The sequence below is a fragment of the Erinaceus europaeus genome, chromosome 12 (assembly GCF_950295315.1).
Source record: "Erinaceus europaeus chromosome 12, mEriEur2.1, whole genome shotgun sequence".
NCBI classification, from domain to species: domain Eukaryota; kingdom Metazoa; phylum Chordata; class Mammalia; order Eulipotyphla; family Erinaceidae; genus Erinaceus; species Erinaceus europaeus.
The window spans coordinates 32,522,276-32,544,452 of NC_080173.1; the positions used below are offsets into that span (position 1 = coordinate 32,522,276).

Consider the following 22,177-nt stretch of genomic DNA (forward strand, 5'->3'; position numbering starts at 1 on the left):
CTCTTGAGCTACAGGCAAGGGATGTAAAGAGGACGACACAGTCTATATGGTAAATTGCCCACTTCAGTGGCACTCCAGTATTTGAATTTTGCACAAGTAATGCCAAAATTCTCACTCTGATTCCAGATTTAGAGCACAAAAAAAGGACAAAGCTGGTGGTGTTGATCACACATGCAGACATGGGTTATAAAGACAAGGGTCATACAGACAAGGATCATACACTGCTGGGTGTCATTGCCATCAGGAGAACCCCATTAGGGCCCCAAATCTACAAGTGGCAATGTAGACAATGGGGAGGAACACCAAAACTTACTAAGATTTACATAAGAGAAAAGGTGAGGCAGGTGATATAAACCAATGATCTTATTTCAAAAACAGTTCTGGAACTGTGTCCACCTGACTCTCCAACCTGAAGGTCAGAAGCCTGCAAGTGAGAAAGCCATACAGTACCTTCTCCTGCATCCTCTGTGACGATGGTGAAGGTGGCAGTTTTGTTGGCCACTCCATACACCAGGCCTGGACCATATGCAGAAACGCTGCCACTGTTGGGGTAGTTAACGTAGAACTGGAGCGGACTCTCTAGGTTGGCAAACGACACAAAAATGAGACCTGGTCAGAGGGGATGTCTCACTGGGACAAGTTGCCTGCCACATGTGGTGTCTTGGATGCCAAGGCAGAAGGAAAAGAGGACACCCCAGGGGGCCACTTCCTGCTATTCTTCTAATTGCTATACAAGGAAACAATCCAGGGGTTGTGTGACTGGAAGGAGTGAAGGGGGGGGGGGTCAGCACAACTGGACAAAGGAAGAAAGAGCTGTACAATGTAGAGAAAAGATGCAGTAGTTGAGGGACTACAACTATAATGGACTTCTGAGGAGGCTGCTGGTGTGTCCATTTCAAAATATAAGTTAGGAGTCCATCCTTGGGAATCTATGCCATTAAGGCCTTCCCATTTCTACAGTGGTCAGATGTGCAACAATTGAGGGATGGTTAGGTAAACACCTGAGCCATTAAAAATGGGGGGCTATGGGAGTCAGATGGTTGCACAACGGGTTAAGTGCAGGTGGTGCAAAGCGCAAGGATCGGTGCAAGGATCCTGGTTCAAGCCCCCGGCTCCCCACCTTCAGGGGAGTCGCTTCACAAGCGGTGAAGCGGGTCTGCAGGTGTCTATCTTTCTCTCCCCATCTTCCCCTTTCTCCATTTCTCTTTGTCATATCCAACAACAATGACATCAATAACAACAATAACTACAACAATAAAACAACAAAGGCAACAAAAGGGAATAAATAAATATTAAAAAAATAAAAGTCGGGGGCTGTGTGCAGGAGTGAAGAGAGCAGGTTGGCAGGGGTTCTGGGGCCCTGGTGCCTGAGGTGGAAAGGAGTAATTGGGGGTGAGAGTATTTTCGAGAAACCTATCAAAGGGAGATAAAAATTATATCCATGCATCATGGTCCAGGAGGTGGTGCAGTGGATAAAGCATTGGACTCAAATGGGAAGTCCTGAGATCAATCCCCGACAGCACAGTCCAGAGTGATATCTGGTTCTTTCTCTCTGTCTTCCTAGCTTTCTCACTAATAAATGGATAAAGTCTTTTTAAAAATTATATCCATGTATCAACAACTGTATAAGAAATCATTACGTACCCCCCATGAAGTGATAAAAGGAAAAGAAAGTGGGTGGTGTGGGAGGGAGCCCGGAAAGGTGGCACAACAGGTAGAGTGCATATGCTAACATGTAGGACAAGCTGGGCTCAAGCCTGATTGCCACCTACAGGGGGAATAGTTCACAAGAGGTAAAGCAGTGCTGCAAGTATCTCTCCTTTTCTGTCTCTCTGCCCCTCTCTCTGTGTCTCTCACCCACTATCAAAAAAAGAACACAAGAGCCTGCAGGGAATACCTCCCAACACTTCATCTGCACTATTCCAGTCTTTAGGCCCATGGTTGTTCAACAATTTGTTTAGCTTTGTATGTTAACTCTTTTCAGCCATCAGGTTCCGGATGCCAGCACAATGCCGACCAGACTTCCCTGGACTGAAGACCCCACCAATGTGTCCTGGAGCCCCACTTCCCCAGAGCCCCACCCTAGTAGGGAAGGAGAGAGGCAGACTGGGAGTATGGATTGACCAGTCAACAACCATGTTCAGCGGGGAAGCAATTACAGAAGCCAGACCTTCCACCTTCTGCAACCTACAACAACCCTGGGTCCATACTCCCAGAGGGATAGAAAATGGGAAAGCTATCAGGGGAGGGGATGGGATATGGAGATTGGGTGGTGGGAATTGTGTGGAACTGTACCCCTCTTATCCTATGGTTTTGATAATGTCTCCTTTCTTAAATAAAAAAATTTAAAAATTTAAAAAAAGAAAAAAAAAGCCACTGGGAAGGATAGACTTGTGTAGGCATTCAGCCCCAGAGATAACCCTAAGGGAAAAAGAAAAACTGAGGAAGAGTTATGTGTACTAGCTTTAGAGTATTCGTAATATATTACATTGAAAAGGAGGGGGGAAGGTAAATAGCTAAATAGTATTTTTTTAAATATTTATTTTATTTATTCCCTTTGTTGCCCTTGTTGTTTTATTATTGTAGTTATTATTGTTGTTGTCGTTGCTGGATAGGACAGAGAGAAATGGAGAGAGGAGGGGAAGACAGAGAGGAGGAGAGAAAGATAGACACCTGCAGACCTGCTTCACCGCCTGTGAAGCAACTCCCCTGCAGGTGGGGAGCCGGGGCTCGAACCGGGATCCTTATACCGGTCCTTGTGTTTTGCGCCACCTGCGCTTAACCCTCTGCTCTACACTCCGACTCCCGCTAAATAGTATTAATACTATCATTCCATTCCATTAACACAGCAAACAGGTATGAGTGTTTCTAGGTATGGGGAGAAACACCCAAAAAGATACATATACCATCAGTGAAAGAGGAAGAGAAAAGGAGAAAGACACTTTTTAACTTTATGTCCACACTTTTAGAATATTTAAATAGAAAAATACAATACATTTTCTGCTTTAAACCTATAGTATGTCTACCAACATAAGCCAGAGCAAACATCAGACCGGGATCATAGACGGCTAACCTCTCTAATATCTAAACTGCTCTCAAAAAAAAAAAAACCCAAAACACTGATAGAACAAATAACAATAGTCAAGACCAAACACACAGAAAAGCCAGGCCAAGGTTATCAACGTTTAAGTTCTCAGAAAAGAAACACAGATGATACTTACACATATACACAGTTGCCACAACCTCACAAGAAAAAGGCAAACAAGGCAGCTGGCGGAGGTGCTGCTTTCAAGTAGTGCTTTGGAAAAGATCCCAAATGCTGGTGGCATATGGCAAGACAAACTGGTGGGGGAAGCAGGCACTCTCCAAAGTACTGGTGGGTGTGCGAACTGGAAGAGCCCCAGTGAAGGGACATTGGCCAGATCTATCATAATGACAGACAGTGTCTACTAGCAATGCCTTCTGCGTCCCTGGGACCAAAACCCCATAAGCACACCTTTCACAGTTGTGAGGTAATGGCTGTCAAAGGCTGTTCGGTGTATCGTGGAGAGTTGACAGTGTATCGTGGAGAGTTGACAGCAGCAGTGGGGAAAGAACAACTTCAATGTTCCCCATCAGGGGAAATAGCTGACCATGTAATGATTCAGTCAAATGGCAGGACATTATAAAGGTGGTCTATTATCCAGACAAGCAAAGCTCCCCTGATTGACTGATAAAAAAGGGCCAGGACAGAAGAATGTGTTAAGTATGCTACTATTTATGGAGAGAAAAAGAGAGAGAGAGAGAGAGAGAGAGAGAGAGAGAGAAAGGGAGAGAGAGAAGTGATTAAGAAATACCTCTATTTCTTTTTTCCCTGAAGTGAAGGCAGATGGATGTAGAGGAACCAATTTCTCCACACCACAAACTATGGAGCTCTTGTTACCTACTCAAAATATCAGACTAAAAAAGAACAGGGAGTCAGGCAATGGTGTACCCAGTTTAGTACACATGTTACCCTGTGCAAAGACCCAGGTTTTAGTCCCCAGTCCCCAACTGCGTGGGGAAAAGCTTCATGAGGGGTCAAAGCAGTGCTGCAGGTATCTCTCTGTACCTCTCCTTGCCTCCCCTCAACCTCTCTTTCTCTTCTCAAATAAAAGTGGCAGATTCATCACACAGACAGTGAGCCCCAGTGATAACCCTGATAGCAATATAAACAAACACACTAATAAAACTATTTCAGGGCTGGAAAAATAGCTCACTTGGATAGTGCACCATGCATGTGACCCAGGTTTGAGCCTGGCCCCCACTACATTGGAGGAGGTTTTGGTGATGTGGTCTCTTTCTCTGAGAAAAGAAAAGAGCTATTTCAATAATTAAGAATAAAAGCATAACAATGTTGTGCCATTTACTGGAGAGGAAACTTGAGCTGGCTTTCTTTGTCATGGGCAGTGTGACAAGAAGATAGTTTTTCTTCTTCTAAAAATCTCCTTCCCCACCCCAAACCCCAGCTTTGAGTAAAGTTGGTTCTGTACACCAGCTGGAAAGTCCCTCATTGCATCCCCTATTCTCCCCCTAGCTGGCCCTCTGGCCACACTCAGCATAGTGACAAAGACAAATAATCATGGACCCAAATGCCTGAATGACGACCCAGGACTTCTTCCCTTCTGGAAATTGGATCCACTGGGGTCACAGGCTGCTTTGGCTTCCTGAGGATGCCAGCGCTGCATTCCCCATTCTGCCATGGAGACTGCTTCCTATACTGCTGCTGGCTGAGCATCTATAAACCTTCGAGAATTTGAGGCCCCCCCATCGTGAAGGCCTTCATGCTGCTGGGGGGTGAGAGGGGGAAGCCCAACTCACCGGGGATGTGACTGCCCATGTACTTGATGTGCATTTCATGGAGTCCGACTTCAGTGGGGGCATATCTCACAGTCACTGTGCCATCCTTGTTGTCCACAATCTCAGGCGTAGCGGTCTTCCCTGAAGGCATGTGAACCTCACCTGCAGGAGCACAAGAACTCAGGGCAGTGAACCCACACCTGCCCCCAAGAAACCTACAGAAAAGGCACAAGAGGCCTGCCAGAGAAGGCTTTCAGATATGAGCACATTCAACCTGCTCTAAACACCTGAGTCCCCACATTGAGAAAACAGAGCTGTGGTTGCTTTGGCTCCATTTCATTTTGCTTCTACAATAATGTTGCTGAACAGCTCCTATGAAAAGAGTTTTCTACAATGGACACATTGGAAGCTTACACTGAAAAGACCCTCCAACTAGTAGGATTAGTAGCAGCATATCAACATGAAGAGAAGCAGGCATTAACAGGGAGGGAAGGAGTCAGCAAAATTGTACCCCTATGTCAACAACTACACTGTACTGGATTAAACCCTTCTCCCCTATAATGTGAAAAATAAAAGGGAAGTGAAGGGGAGTCCTGGGGTGATGCCGCTCAATGCCAGGGGCATGCCTTGCATGCTTGAAGCCCTGGGGTTGACCCCAGGGAAAATATGAGAGAGCAACAAAGACAAAATAAATGAGAACTCCACAGAGGGTGGAGTGGTGTTTTGGGTTTCAGTCTCCACAGAAAAGAAGGCAGGGAGAAGATGGAAGGTGGGAAAAGAAAAAAGAAAATGACTCTTACACAAAATAACTCAATTTCAATTTTTTTTTATCTGGAAAAATGGGGGGCCAAGAGGTGGCACACCTGGTTGAGCACACGGACCTGTGTTCAAGCCCCTGGTCCCCACCTGCAGGGGGAAAGCTTTTCAAGTGGTAAAGCAGGGCTGCAGGTATCTCTTTGTCTCTCTCCCTCTCTATCTTCCCTTCCCTCTCAATCTCTCTCCCTCTGTCCAATAAATAAAGATAGTTAGAAGAAGAAGGAGAAGCAGAAGCAGGATGTTGGGCTGGTGAGAAAGCTCACCTGGGTAGTGCACTGCATTGCCATGTATGCAACCGAGTTCTGAGCTCTGCACCATGGTACTGTGGTATCTTTCTGCCTCTAACAAAATCACTCCCTATCCAGAGAGATAGAGAGATAGATAGACAGATAGAGAGAGAGAGAGAAAGAGAGAGAGAGAGAGAAGGGTGTGGCCCAGGAAGTTTCTCACTAATTAGAGCATCTGGCTTGTAAGCGTTAAGTTCTTTCCCTGGCATCATATATGCCAGAGTAATGCATGTGCGTTTTCTATCTTCTCTCTCTCTCTCTCTCTCTCTCAATAAATTAATCCTTTCAAAAGCAGGAAAAGAAGGGTGGTAGGAAGCTGGCAGCAAGGAGAGGCTTCTGAACACAACAGTTAGATGAAAGTTAGATGGAGTGATACCCAGGTCCTCTCCAGACTACGATGAATGTTATCAATGAACAGTCTCTTTGAAGAAGTACATGCATACACAGACAATTCTGAATCTCAGGGGTTCATGGACTAAATCCCATAAGCAAGAACCAGGGCTACTACAGTCAGGATGTCAGGTCTGGGGTTTTTAGGGGAATTATCCTGAAGAGAATGAGAATAAGAGCTTTCATGCAATTGAAGAATAAGAGTTTTCATGACAGTGCTTACCAGTGATTTCTCCTTTCCTGACTGCGAATGGAATAACCAAGTCAAAGGGTTTAAATCCCAAGCCATTCATGTCACTCACTGGGACATAGGCCTCTTCAGTTACCTGAAAACAGGAAGCAGCGGCATTGAAGAAAATGGATAGCAGAATGGGGGGCAGTGAAACTACAGGGTCAGAGCTGCTGGAAATTCTGCAAACCAGTGCTCCCCAGTATTGGGAACGTGACTGCCCAGGGTATGTGGGCCTCACCTAAGTGGGCCCAGGCCAGGCATAGGAGTTGAAAGATTGGAGCAGCCAACATGACCAATTGTTAAGAACTGACAATGCAGTGTGCTTGTAAAATTTCCAGTAGCGTCTGCAGGAAAGTGGGAAAGTGAAAGACAGTAATGCCTGGGACTCCCAAGAGGTTCCACCTGGAAAGGTTTAGTTGCTTGTGGCCTGGAAAAGAAGGTGCGTTTTAAGTGGCAGAAAGTAGCAGCAGGTGGCGCTCTGCCCCTGGACAGAAACCAAATGGGCAGGTGACAGCTTGGGGAGCCAGCAGAAGTGCTGAAGACAGCTGTCCATCATTCCCTTTAGAGGTGAGACAAATGGTGTGGAGCGTGATCACAGACACAATGTGGCGGCGGCAGGTGATTCATGGAGTACACGTAATGACGTGGGTAGGTCTCATTACAGAGAAAGCAGGATCACTGTGATGGGCTGATCGGTCAGGGAGTGGGGGAAAGTTGAGCAAACCCATGACCAGGACACCCACAGGCCTTAAAGCAACCCCCAGAAGCAGGCTGTAGCTTTTCTGAAATGAAGGCTGAGTGAACACAGAAGTACAAAAAATTAAAATAAAGGGAAAAAAAAAAGTACCCAGGGCCTGAATCCAGGGGCACATGCATTTACCGGCGTCTCCTCCACCGCCGTGACTTCCCCATCCGTGGCCTGGGCAGTGGCAAATGGAGGTTAGTTGGGGATCACATGGGAGGGATATTCCCCTCAGTAGCTTCCACCACCCCAAGGATGCTTCCTCCTGTTTGTTCCATCTTGACAGCTTACTCTAGGGGTACCCACCTTTTCACTGCCCTTGTGGAGAGCAAGCTGCCAAATCCTCCTCTCTCTGAATGTCAAAGGGCCCTTTGAGGCCCTTGGAGCCCACAACCTCACTTGTAAGAAGAGGAACTAGAGAGACTAGCAGGGAAATTCATAGGGAAGCAATGTATGTTCAGGCTTATGGGAAGTCAGTTAATAAATGATGTCAGCTATAAGTGGGGCACAAGAGGGGTCAGGCCTGGTGACCAGGAAGATATGGTACTGAGGGTTTAGGGAAGCCAATTGCGAAGTCATATGTACAGTGTCACCCCCTACACTAAACTGACATGTCTATAGCCTAAGCAGAAGAAACGGTACCTAAGTTCTCTCTGCAACATAGCATTGGGCAAGGAGTCTTTTTTTACTTGATGTGTTTATAACAGTTTCTACAACTTCATTTAAAAAAAAATCAGGGCTAGAGAGTCAGCATAATGATTATGCAAAAGACTTTCACTCATGAGGCTCTGAGATCCCAGATTTGATCCCCAGCACCACCCAGCAGTGCTCTGGTCTTTCAATCTGCATTTTTCTCTCTGTCCTTAAAATTAAATGAGTCATGAACACCATGTTTGAGGTACAGCCACCTTGTTGAGGGAGGGCTCCTGTTCTCAGTACCCTCTTCTGTAACAATGGGCACAAGGCCTTTCTTTCCTATGGAGGAAAGGCCATCAAAACGCCTTTTTGTACATTTCGGCATCTACCACAAAGGGGGCTCCAATCACAGTGGTGGCTTGCTTTGTGAACTTCAGCTGGGGAGTATGGATCAAACTGCTCATGTCCAGTGGAGAAGCAATTACAGAAGCCAGAACTCCTACCTTTTGCACCCCAAAAAGAATTTTGGTCCATACTTCCAGAGGGGGAGAAATGTTAGGGGAAGATGACTAGAGGGCTCTGAAACCCAACTCCAAGAGAGATAAGAGGAAAAAAAAAGAGACATTCAGAAGTAGTAGTAGGTATAGGTGTAACATAGAAAGAAAAAGTAAGGGGGCCAGGCAGTGGTGCACCTGCTTAACTGGTCACATTATCCAAAAGGACCCAGGTTCAGGTCCCTGGCTGCACTTGCAGAGGGAAAGTTTTGCAGGAGGTGAAGCAGGGCTGCAGATGTCTCTGTCTCTCTTCCTTTCTCTCTCCCTCTTCCTCTTGATTTTTGGCTATCTCTATCCAATAAATAAAAAAGAAAAAGCAGAACCATAGGAAAAGTATGCAAATACATATAGGTAGACAGATAGTTATAGAAATAATAGTCAACCCCTATCTGTGACCTTGGGATAATTGCTGCATTTTCTAATGAAGGCAATGGGGACACAGAACTCTGGTGGTGGGAATGATGTGGAATTGTACCCGTTATTTTGTAAATCACTAGTGAAAGAAAGAAAAAATAAGAAAATTAAGGAAGAGAGAGAGAAAAAAATAAAAAGAAACAGCCTGTTCTTGCCTCCTCTTCTTGGGACCTTCTCAGATGGTGGCTCTGCAGGGACTTGTGTGTAAGGAGGAACATTTTTTCAGTAATGACAGAGAAGCTGCTGGACCCATGACTTTCCATGAATGTCTATGTGATGCATTTCAGCAAAGTATCCCACCAGGGCTCCGTCCTTCTAGGTAAGGGTGGGGAAAACTTGGGATAGGAACATGAATGGACCATCCCTTTCCACCCTCATCAGTGCTTAGGGGGCAGTGCCTCCACAAGTACTCCAGGACCAACTCCCAGTTCAGGTCTCTGATGCATCTGCAATGTTCTCACACTGATTCTCTCTCCATCAGGCCCCGCTACCATGGCTTCTTGTTCCCAGCTCACTGCAGTGCCAAGGGCACTCCACAGGACTACAACTACAAGATAAAACTTTCTCTGTACTAAAAACAGGTTCCAAATGCCTTTCTCTGTAAATAAGTAATAAACTTTCCAGCTGTGTTTCTTTCTTCCCTGAAGGGGAAAAAAAAATGCTCCCAAATGAATGATGTCAAATCCTGACAAGTGTTTATATCTCTGACACATAAAAGAGCCTGCAGACCTCTGGTAGTGTTTACATGTAAACACATGTCTGCAGAAAAGGAAAAGGACAACAGCAGATAGGAGAGTGCATGGAACACAACACTGGTTTCTGTTTGGAACTGAATCTCTGCAGCTTCCTCTGTAGCCACAAAGAGTGAAATCACCAGAAGGGGTTTTGCAGGCTATGTATGTGGCATAGAGACTCACAGATTCTGCAGATACAAGTAACTGCTGTTATGGCATCAAAGATACCAGGTGACCTTTGGACTCAGGGGACTTCAGTCCGGTCCCTGCTCTTACACCTCAATTGTGAAAGGACTGGTAATAGCTGGTTTTGAAGGTTAAGTGAGGGGACGTGTGTCAGGTGTCCAACCTCATTCTCTCCTACTAGAAGAACTTTTATAATCATCTGCAGAAGATCAAAAAGTCACTCAGACATGAAAATTAAAGAGCTTAGCCCTTCTCTGGCCCAGAGGTTTGCATAATGGTTTCCTTTGAGTCCAGATGTTCCTAGCTTCAAAAGACAAGTTATTTTCCCCTCAGATGCAAAGGTCTGAATCACTCCAAAATATAACTGGAGTTAACTTTGAGCACTGGATGATCAGGACTCCAGACAAAGAAGTATCAGGAACATCTCTCCTCCAGCCACAGAGGTGGGGTGGAGGAACATTCAGCAGAAGAAAACATGGCAATGTTTTACTTTGAACTATTCTTTGTTGTCAAAGTGTATCTTTCTGAAATGGATTCAGGACAGGACAATCCCTAGACCCTAATTGTGAGGGATACTTGAATGACCAAAACAGCTCCCTAAAAGCCCATAGAGCCAGACAGTTTCTGGAGATTACTTTAGGACTTTACAAGGTCATGTCTAGTTAAGAAAACTTTTGGTTTAAGGAGGTGTCACCATCGGCAGTGCAAGAGACTTTCGTGCCTGAGACACTAGAGGTATCAGGTTGCCAGTCAATCCCTAGCACCACAATAAAAGCCAAAATGGGGAGTTGGGCAGTAGCACAGCAGGTTAAGCGCACGAGGCACAAAGCACAAGGACCGGCATAAGGATTCCGATTTGAAGCCCTGGCTCCCCACCTGCAGGGGAGTCGTCTCACAGGCAGTGAAGCAGGTCTGCAGGTGTCTATCTTTCTCTCCCCTTCTCTGTCTTCCCCTCCTCTCTCCATTTCTCTCTGTCCTATCCAACAATGATAACAACAAGAATAACTACAACAAAAAAACAAAAAAAAACAAGGGCAACAAAAGGGAATAAATAAGTATTAAAGAAAAAAAGCCAAAATGATGGTAAAAAATAAATAAATAAATAATTTTTTCAGGTTGGGAGAGGTGGAGAACAAGCTCATAAGGTAGGGTTCATGCCTATGGCCTAGCTTTGAACCCCAGCAACAGATGGGGGTGCCATAGCCCCAAGGAAAAGCTCCTATGCAATTCTCTCTTTCCCTTTGTGTCTCTCCATCTAAATGAAGGTAGCCTGGGAGTAGTAAAACTGTACATGTGTGCAATCCCAGCTCCACAAGAGGGATAAAAAATTATAAAGGAGCAGGGAATGCACCAGTCTGGATAGCCCCAGCTTGTTCATGCGTACAACAGCACACTCCAGAGACGCTGTCTGTCTTACCATGACAGTAAAGGGGCTGTTGGGAATGTCAACGCCACCAAAGCGCACGTAGATGACGTAGGTGCCTGGCTTGGCAGCTGTGTAGAAAATGTCGTAGGTGCCATCCTCATTTTCGATAACATCGGCCTCTGCTTCGGTGCCATCAGGGGTCAGGACAGTGCAGGTGACCTTCCCCTTTCCAGCAGTCTTGGCATCAACCACAAAGCCCACTTCCTCACCAGTTTTCACAGTGGAGGCGATTCCAGGACCTGGAGGGAGGTTCAGAGGGAAACTTGAAAGCTCCTGCCATGGGAAAGCTAGAGTGAGTTGGACTCACCTGTGCTACCTATAGAAATGCCAGATCTTGAGGGCTGGTTAGTGGTGCACCTGGTTGAGTGCACACATTATACTGTGCAAGGACCCAAGTTCAAGCCCCCGGTCTCCAACTGCAAGGAGAAAGCTTCTCAAGTGGTGAAGCAGAGCTGCAGGTGTCTCTCTGTCTCTCCCCCTCTCTATCACCCCTTTCCCTCTCAATTTCTGGATGTCTCTATCCAATAAATAAAGGTAATAAAAAAGAAAGAAAAGAAAGAAATGCCAGATCTTACCACTCCGTACAGAACAGTATCAAAGACTGTGCAGGAAAAGCAGGGAAAACTGCACCTGCCATAGAAGGAGCCTCTGCAGACTCTTCCTGCATACCCAATGTTAGCTCTGAATGCCAGCACTCAAGGGAGGTCAGCTTTCCTCCAAAATACATATACAGTTTTTTAAAAAATATTTATTTATTTATGTATTTATTTATTCCGTTTTGTTGCCCTTTTGTATTGTAAGTGTTGTTGTTATGTCACTGCTGGATAGGACAGAGAAATGGAGAGAGGAGGGGAAGACAGAGAGAGGGAGAGAAAGATAAGACACCTGCAGACCTGCTTCACCACCTGTGAAGTGACTCCTCTGCAGGTGGGGAGCCGGGGATTTGAACTGGGATCCTTACGCCCATCCTTGCACTTTGCACCACGTGCACTTAACCCACTGCGCTACTGCCCAACTCCCACAGTTTTTTTAAAGTACCAGCTACTCAGAGGCTAAGCAAAACAAACTCTGATCTTCAGGTCTTTCTCATCTGATGGGATAGGCTAAACATCAGTCTATTACTTCAACCTGCTGTGGAAACACTGAGGGGACAGTAAACCACAGGGAAAGCAATCAATTATCCTTCAGTGAAAGAGCAAGAGAGAGAAGAAAGGAAAAAGAGAGGATATAAAAGTTTGCCATGAAAGTGAGAACAAGATAAGCTTTAAAAGAGTAGAACTCATCCAGGAAGAACCAGTGTTTAGATTTATTTAGAGAGAAGCAACTGTTTTTGTTTAATGAGGATTAATGTTTTTGAAATCTGCTTCAATAGCAGCAGCAGAAATGCAAGAAGGATCCAGGGTGTAGTATACCTATTACAGCAAACACATTACAGTATGCAAGGATCTGGGTTCAAGCCCTCAGTCCCCACCTGCAGGGGAGAAGCTTCATGAACAGTCAAACAGTGCTGCAGGTATTTCTCTCTATATTTAGACTTTCCTCTCAATTTCTATTTCTAGCCAAAATAAGTAAGTAAGTAAATAAATAAATGAATAAATGTGAATATATACTGAAAGAGCTGTTCTCAGAAACTGCAGGGCTCAAGATCATCAACTAGGGTCTCTCAGTGTGAGAACTCCTAAGAGACTAAAACTTAAGCCATCAATATTGAGGAAAGACCTAGCTCCTTCAACATGTTTCTCCAACACTGACATAAAATGAGCTTGGCTAAGGTTTAAATGTCTAGACCACCTGCTCCTGAGAAGAACTAATTTAGTTTTCATGGACAACCACTATCATAATTGAGATGCCAGGTGAGATGCCACCTACTTCAAAAGGAATGTGCTTCCATGTGCCTGACACCCACTAAGCATTTTTGATACTTGACCTCATCTATTGTTTTAACAGCCCTTAGACACAGTCTCTGGTCCTGAGAAGAGCTACTAGAAGTTTTCAACTCAGGTCCAAATAAAACCCAGAAGTTGAACTAAAACCAGTTGTTGAACATATTGCCCTGATCACACAGCTGTAAAATAGCAGGGAAGGAAGGGCATTCTGCCTCCACAGCCTACATTTCTGACCTTTTCTTGTCCTCACCTGTTGCCAGGCACTTGCTGGCATCTCCTGTCTGTGTGGCCCGGATACGGTAGGGAGATAATGGAATGTCATCTCCCCCATAAGTGACCCCAATCATATAGCGTCCAGTCTTGTCAGGGATGTAGGTGACAGCGTATGTGCCATCTTTGTTGTCATGAATGATGGCTCTTTTCGGTTTTCCTTCTTGGTCCTATGGGTTATAGAAACAGACTATTTAGGATGTTGTCCTCAAATGTAAAAACAACTCATAGAAAACATAAGCATATTTTGCTCATTAATTAGTATTTCTTTTTTTAAAAATCTATTTATTTACTTACTTATTATTGGTTAAAGTCAGAGAGAAATTATTGGTATTCTTCTTGTTGGTTTGGCCCCCTTCCCCCTACCTCTGAGAGAAATGGTTTGGCCCTTGCTAGTTTCGCGCCCCGCTTTCTCCCCGCCCCCGATGCTTAGGACGTCCAGAGTCCAGGAACACCGGCGGAAGGAAAAACATGGGGAAGCACATGGTGTGGTGATTTGCCCCTTCGTGAATAAAGATTAAACTGCAGCTTCTCAGCCCAGTTGTGTGTCCCCAAGTCTGTCTCTGTCTACCACCACAACGCTAGCCTGGCCTGCTGGCGCCCCCGAAACATTAACAAGAAATTGAGAGGGATGGGGGAAACAGAGGAGAGAGAAAGAGAAATGCCTGTAGCCCGAATTCACTACTTGTGAAGCTCTTGCCCTGAATGTGGGGACCAGGGGCTTCAAGCATGGTCCTTGTGCACTGTAATGTGTGCACTTAATCAAGTGCCCCACTGCCTGGCCCCCGTTAGTATTTCTAGTGAGAAGAGACAGAATTACTGGCTTAATCCAATTTTGGGGGAGATGATCACAGAGCTTTTTACCATAATAGGCATGGCCAATTTTTATTAATGAATCTGATGAACAAATAGTTTTAGCTCCAAATCTATCAAAATATAGACGACAGAGGCATTTACTCATACACCTTGAGATCATACTCCTCCTTAGTAGCTGCACCCTAGTTCTTAACTAGGTATAAAAACTCCCCCCATACTTAAAGGCCTACTTTCTAACATATTTTACCACTAAAAACAGCCACATAACTTGTGATAAACTTATGGCAGATGAAGGGAGTGGAAGTCTTATGAGGAATGTCTGATGAGGTGTGTCAGACAGCTAGCAGGCTGAGCTGAAAAGTCCCATTTGCCTTCCCCACCCCCCCACCCCCCCCACCCCCCCCCGTCTGGCATGTGCACTAGATGATCAGAGCACCAACAATTTCATGGCCCATAAGGAGACCTTAAAGACAGAAGTCACAGCTATGCTAGAGGAACAGAGAAGTAGAACCACAGAGCATTTAGGCTTCTTGTTTCTGTACTTCCTTAAAAAGAAAGAAAAATCCCAATGCAATCAAGCCATTCTTATTAAGGGGTTTACTATGGCATGCAGCAGAATTCAGTACTAACAGATCCAACATATATTTTAAATTACTTACAGATTAAAACAGGTCTGGGAAGATAGTCTAGTGTTAGACCACCAGACTTGCCATGCTTCAGGCCCCAGTTTCAGTCCCCAGGACCACTATATGCCAGAGTTTGAGTGGTGTTTTGGTCTCTAATTCTTAACTTTCATTAAAATAAATCTTTCTTTTTTTTTAAAGTTAAAAATCAGTAACTTACTAGGAGGAAACCTAACAAGCGCTTGTATTGGGTGTGAGAGTGGGTATTAAACTCCTTGTTCTCATCCCTGACTAGGAAGTCAGGTATTATTAATGTAGAGTGACAGCAGAAAGTCAAGTTACCGTTATCTGAACAGCGAGCAGGCCTTCCCCAGCATCTCTGGCATCGATAGCAAACTCCACAGGCAGACTGGCAGGGACACCGTAGGAACTGAGGCCAGGGCCACTGGCGGTCACTTTACTGGCATCATATGTAGGAAGGACCTTGACCTTGAAGGGGCTTGATGCACACAAATCCTTGGTCATTATGGAGACTACATACTACCCTGCTATAGTTGCCCTCTCTTACTCAGAGGAGGGATTGGAAAGGAGAGTTCTACAGCAAGTCAGACAATGAGTTTAGGCAGAGCACCTTAAAGCCAGCAGAAATTTAGATCCATGATGTAGTAACCATCATATAACAGACCAGCTGTTCCTCAGTGCATTCCATGGGATACAAACTAAATCCCAAATTAGTTTAGAAGGCATGAGGTTACACATATTTGACACTTCAACACTTTAGTTATGCCAAGACAATGGCCATCAAAATGGGAAAAAAAAATTGGAAGTTCAGTTTTAGTACTTTTTTTTAAGTTTTTTATATTTATTTATTTTCCCTTTTGTTACCCTTGTTGTTTTTCATTATTGTTGTAGTTATTGTTGTTGTTGTTATTGATGTCATCATTGTTGGATAGGACAGAGAAATGGAGAGAGGAGGGGAAGACAGATGGGGAGAGAAAGATAGATACCTGCAGACCTGCTTCACCGCCTGTGAAGCGACTTCCCTGCGGGTGGGGAGCCGGGGGCTTGAAACAGGATCTTTATGCCTATCCTTACACTTTGCGCCACATGCACTTAACCCGCTGCACTACCACCCAACTCTCAGTACTTTCTTTCACTCTATTATTTTCTAGTTTCAGTACACTTTAGTTGGTGTAATACCAGTTAGTAATGTGTAATTTTAATGTATTAAGTTATATATTTCTATATAGCTACAAGTTTGTATATCTTTATATAAAATAGGTATATTTATTAGGGGTATGGGTAGAGCTTTTTAAATCTAAAGTATGACCCAAAAAAGCCCTTTTAATGCTATACTGAGAAACAAAAAATTATGAAATACTGTGTGTGTGTGCGTAAGTATGAATGAGGAATAATATTTCTATCTAGCATATTCCGGTAATGCTATTGTCAACCAAACCTTTAAGTTAAAGAAGTGAAAAACCTTTACCCTAATTAGATAATTATTTGCAGGGTCACCAGAAAGAAGACACTGATGTTTGAGTGTATTTCTTGTTCCTTCAAAGATTCTTGATTCCTTAATTTCAATTAGACTAGAAATTAAAGATTACTGGGAAGAACTATGGGGGAGAGCCAGCAACAGGATAGGAAACACAAACATTAAAACAATTTTATGGGAGTCAGGTGGTAGCGCAGCAGGTTTAAGTGCAGGTGGCACAAAGCACAAGGACCAGTGTAAGGATCCCGGTTCGAGCCCCCAGCTCCCCACCCACAGGCGGTGAAGCAAGTCTGCAGGTATCTATCTTTCTCTCCCCCTCTCTGTCTTACCCTTCTCTCTCCATTTCTCTCTGTCCTATCCAACAATGACATCAATAACAACAACAGTAATAACTACAACAATAAAACAACAAGGGCAACAAAAGGAAATAAATATTTTTAAAAAAATTTTAAAAAGCTATTTTATGTCTGCACAGATTACACAGATTCCTGACAGCAATTGTTGAATGGACGGATGGATGGATGGATGGATGGATACCTGGATAGGTGGATGAATGGGCAGATGATGGGTAGGTGGATGGGGTGGATAGATGGATGGATGGATGGATGGATGGATGGATGGATGGATGGATGGATGGATGGACTGACAGGTGAATGGGTAGATAGACAGACAGACATACAGATACATGGGCCACCACGGCTGGCTAGACCTCTAGAACGGTAGACTTAAGGCCAAAGATTCTACATCTATCAGGGCCTTACCTCCGAGGAATCTCTTCATCTGCATATTTAACTGAGACCATGTAAGGCCCCTCCTGGGAAGGAGTGTAGGTCACTGTGTATGTGCCATCCCCATTGTCCACCACATTTACTGGCTCCACCAGGCCTGAGAACAGAGATGAAAAAAAATCTGGTGAACTGCCTGTCCTCCCCTTCACTCCATCCTGGGCTGAATTTGAAACAGGACTGACATTTATTCTTGAAAGTGATTGGTTCCCACAAATGAGTAACATTAAGGTAAGCAGGCTATAATCAGAGGCCTAAAAAATTGCAGGAGACAGGATCCCCAAATCATGGTTGCAGAAATGACCTCAAGAGACACCTTCAGCATTTTGCTGGCTAGAATGCACTCAGTCCTCTCGGGTGTATAATTAAGGAGACCATCGGCACTTGTTACTGGAGGGTGTGAGACAGAGAAGCACGCTGCAGACATGCTGTATCCTTCCCAAGGTGGTTAGGTATGCTTGAAGATGTGGCAATTTTATCCCTCAGCTGAGTAAGGGCCAAAGAGTCCAGAACTCTGTGAAAATTAACCCAGAGGCTGGCCAGTCCGGACTTGCAGCCATCTTTGAGCAAAGATCATAGGGCACCAGTGGGCTGGGTACAGGTATGGGCAGGAGGGTGCTGAACTCAATAGGAGAGTGGAGACTCAGTGCAAAGCCTGCAGGGGTGGTTAGAGATGACATTCAAGCATAATCAAGGCATGCATCAGGCCGGGAAATGCCAGACCCCAACTCTGGCAGTGTGCAGTGAAGTGGGCTAAGTGCAGGGTAGGGTGCACAGCAGATCATGCTCATTGAGTCAGGAAGGTGAGGCATGCACAGGGCAATTCCTAGGCAAGGCCAGAAGCAAGAGGGATCCCAGTTACATGTGTGAGAGTCACAGCCAAGTGGAAGATGCACACCTGTCTCCATAAAGTCACCCTTCGGGTCCCCTTTAAAGAACTCTGAACTCTCATTCGAGGGGCTGCGCCATGACTGGGAATCCGTCTCATCAGCTAAAATTAAAAGGATGTTACTTCAGAGTCCTCTACAATTGAGGTAAAGAGTTAGGTCTCTCTCTTCTGCTTGCCCCCTTATACTCTGCCCCCTACTCCTTCCATCACCACCACCCTACCCCCACCCCCCGACACACACACACACACAGCTCAGAAACTCTGAATCATCAAATGCTGGCCTCATGATCTTATTTCCCCCAACCATTTCTGAGCTTCCAAGGGCAAAACCTTCTGTTGCACTCAAGAAAGAGAAAGTTCCTCAAAGAAAGGATGTCCCTATGTACCACTTCTGGGAAGCCAAGGACACACCACTGGGGGCAAACTCAGATCATGTAAGCTTTGAAGTACGCATGCACAGTAGAGGAGAAGGGCCTAAGCTTGAGGTGAGAATGTTCTGCAGACACTTATCATAAGAAAATATACCTATAGCGCAGTGGGTTGGGTGCAGGTGGTGCAAAGCACAAGGACTGGCTGAAGGATCCCGGTTCAAGCCCCCGGCTCCCCACCTGTAGGGGAATCGCTTCACAAGCGGTGAAGCAGGTCTGCAGGTGTCTATCTTTCTCTCCTCCTCTTTGTCTTCCCCTCCTCTCTCCATTTCTCTCTGTCCTATCCAACAACAACGACATCAATCATAACTACAACAATAAAATGAGGGCAACAAAAGGGAATAAATAATAAATTTAAAATATTTTTAAAAAAAGAAAATATACCTATATATCAACATCTGTACTGTAAACTCTCCAAATAAAAATGATTTAAAAAAAAGAAAGGGACAAAAGGAGGAGGAGGAGAAGGAGGAGGAGGAGGAAAGGGGCCAGGCAGTGATGCACCTAGTTAACTGCAAATATTACAGTTTGTAAGGACCCAGGTTCAAGCCCCCTGGTCCCCACCTGCAGGGAGAAAGCTTCACAAGTGGAGAAGCAAGGCTGCAGGCGTCTCTCTCTCTCTCTCTCTCTCTCTTCCCCTCTCAATTTCTCTCTTTATCCAAAAAAAAAATTTTAAAAAAATTTAAAAAGTAAAGGAAAAAAGTGAAAAAGAATGGCACATTTTAAATGCAAGAAGAGGAAATGTGCCCCCCCCCCCCACACACACACCTTAAAAAAGTAAATTTCAATATACTTCAGGGCTTGGTCTCCAAAATAGCCTACTGGCTTACCAAGTCCCATTTTCACACTGCCAACAGGGTAGGTCAAGAGGCCAAGAAACCCCTATACCTTCCTTCTCTCCAAATAGCTGGGAAAATGACAAAACCATGTCAAAAACCACATGTCGATTCCAGAAACTGTAGGTATGTTTTTCAGGTGAGCACCAAGATATCTCCAAGAGAACTATCTCTATTCTACTGCCATCCACATCTAGACCAAGCCCAGCCACAAAGCTGAGATGTGCAAAGAGACAGAAGTAACAATATTCTGTGTACAGCCCAGACACTGTTTTGTTTGGCTACTTAGAAAAAAGAAGGAAAAAAAAGGTGTTTAAATGAGTAGAAAATAGGCCATAGAAATAACAGGCTTGCTTACATTAAGTAGGAACTTAGACTTTTTATCCAGAACACAGAACAAACAGCTTAAACAATTTAATTTTAAGGACCTGGGAGACAGCACAGTGGCTTATACAACAGGCTTTCACACCTGAGGCTCTGAGGTCCCAGGTTCAGTCCTTACCACAATCATATGCCAAAGCTGAGGGGTAAGATACTAACTAAATAAAAAATAACAAAGGAAATTTATTACTTTTTTTTTTGGAGGGGTGCCAGAAAAAACTTTATTGAATTTCAGAATTGGTGCTGGAGAACAACCAAAAGAAAAGACAAAGCCAACATTAGAAAGCTTATTTCTCTTTTCTTTCCTTTTTTTGTGCAGAAATATATAAGTTCATGACCAAACTCAAAAGCAGACAGCCTGTTCTGGGTTATGGCTGCTCCTATACAGGGCAGGGAATGTCAACAAGAAGTACACTTACCTCGGGGGCCTACAACCCTCACTTCCAGTGGGGCCAGGCCAGCTTTGCTACTATCCACGGTGAAGAATTGGGGGACATGGGCTCGGACGCCTGAGCCCACGCCAGGACCATTGATCTTGACCTTGCTGGGATCCACAACATCCTTCACAGGAACCCTGAAGGGGCTGCCTGGAACAGAGATCATAGGACTCTGAGCACAGCCCACTGGGCCACTACAGACCTGCCTTGTGTGCAACCTGGCCCTGGATTATATGGGCCTTTGTCAGCAACTTCTGCCTGGTTGTGTGTGTACACAGGTATAGATATGGTTCTGGGAACTGGGCCCAGAGTGGTTAACTCTCCTGCAAGGAGTCCAGGATGCAGGAGAAAGATAGGGCTTGACAAATCACTATAATGTCATGTGTAACATACAATGCAGGTATCATGAACCTGATCTTTGGGTGACCAGAGAAGGCCTTCTAGTCACATCTGTGCTGAGAATTCAGCAAGCAGATATCACTCATGAAAGCAGATAGAATGAGTTCCCAGTAGAGGGATCAGTAGGGGTAAAGGCCTTGAGTGGGAGATAGTGGTTGAAGGAGCTGGAGAAGTTTAGAAGGAAAGTATGGCGAGCAAAGCAAGATGGGACAAAAAGGTCCTCAGGGGCCCTGGAAGGCTCTCTCTACCAACAGACCACAGCTGGGCCTCCAGAGCAGAACAACAACGTGCTATGAAGGATCAGGCAGTTTGGTTGGGGGGGGGGGGAGTATAAAACTCATCCCCATTATAGGTTGGCATTTGGTTGAAAAGAACTGGGCTAGCATTTAGCAAACAAAAATCTCCATAAAAGCAAATCCAAAGCTAGCAGGTTTCCAAATATCTCATGACAGGCACTTGTGAAATAGCACCAGACACTGAAACACCCAACCTGTACTTTCCTAAATGACTCTGCCTGGGGAACATTCTGGGGCTCAGGAAGAACTGCCATTTGGCTATGCAAGGCAATAGAGCCTGAAGAATAAAAGGATGGGAAAACCCATGAGTCTCTTTCTGTTGTGAGGCTCAAGGTCCATTGGCTTCCAAGTCACAGATCAGCCACAAAGGCCCAAACTCTCACCCTATTCTAGAAGGGGAATTCCAAAGCTGACAGTACCCACCAGACTTTCCCAATAGATGGAAAAGAATGTTGTCTCCATAACCGGGAGATGCTCATCTCTACAAATGTCTGCCTGGTATAAATATCCTCCTCACCTACCTCCTATTACACATCCCTCAATCACTCCAAAGCTAACCTTGTCAAAGTAAGGGCTACAAAAGCTGAATAAAGGCAAGAGACCGGCATACTTTAATGACTCTTTAGTTACTATCAGGCCACCGCATCACCTGGGGCCCTAGTCAGGGAGTCCTGGGATTCCCACACAGACATGATGGGCCTAGACCTCTAACAGATCCCTGTCTCCACTGTCACTGGTCATCTCCATCAGGAACAACATAATGGATGCCTTTGTGGACCCCTCTAGGACCTTTCCCTCAATGTGGATCACCAATGGTAGGGAATGTTCCATTCTCCAAAGGGAGGTTGGACAACATACTCTACCTACTACCCAAGGAAGATGTGTCCTGATATTAGTACAGCCTGGTATGTTCCTAACCATGACCACAGAATGTGAGCTCAGACCTACAGGGATGCAGAGGTTACATAGGCTCCTGTGTCTGGGTCCCAGATCAAATTGATGGGGTTTACAGTTAACAATATTTATATACTTTCGCCATATTTGGGAGCTAGTTTCTTCCCTGATCCAGCTTTCTAGTCCTTTTTCCAACCATGACACAATCTCCCCATGACAATAACCTAGGTCCACCACCATATTAGCTATTAGTCAGGCTCAGGCAAAAACTAGTAAAGTCATGGGCCCCTTGGAATATACCTAATGTAGACTCCTAGCTTTTTCCAAAACAGAGACCCCAAATCTTCATCTGCAATATTCTTGCCTTTAGGTTCATGGTTAGTCAACAATATGTTCTACTTTGTATCTTAACTCTTTTTCAGTCACCAGGTTCCAGATGCTACCATGATGCCAACCAGACTTCCCTGGGCAGACACCCCACCATGTGTCCTGGAGCCCCACCTC

General features: G+C 44.9%; 1 protein-coding gene across 5 annotated transcripts in view; it reads right to left on the reverse strand.

Annotated features, from left to right (window-relative positions):
- FLNB (filamin B) overlaps positions 1-22,177 on the reverse strand; it is a 196,956-nt gene that overhangs the window by 25,973 nt on the left and 148,806 nt on the right. For 2 of the 5 annotated variants that reach the window (XM_060203030.1, XM_007521187.3), the window contains exons 25-34: positions 20,067-20,234; positions 18,012-18,104; positions 17,090-17,213; positions 15,173-15,329; positions 13,372-13,561; positions 11,227-11,474; positions 7,391-7,462; positions 6,535-6,637; positions 4,840-4,980; positions 451-579 (exon numbers count right to left, since the gene is read on the reverse strand). In XM_060203030.1, coding sequence (XP_060059013.1) covers positions 451-579; positions 4,840-4,980; positions 6,535-6,637; positions 7,391-7,462; positions 11,227-11,474; positions 13,372-13,561; positions 15,173-15,329; positions 17,090-17,213; positions 18,012-18,104; positions 20,067-20,234 — 1,425 coding nt within the window. The remainder of the gene's footprint in view (positions 1-450; positions 580-4,839; positions 4,981-6,534; positions 6,638-7,390; positions 7,463-11,226; positions 11,475-13,371; positions 13,562-15,172; positions 15,330-17,089; positions 17,214-18,011; positions 18,105-20,066; positions 20,235-22,177) is intronic. The other 3 variants (XM_007521188.3, XM_060203029.1, XM_007521190.3) reach the window with 3 other exon arrangements.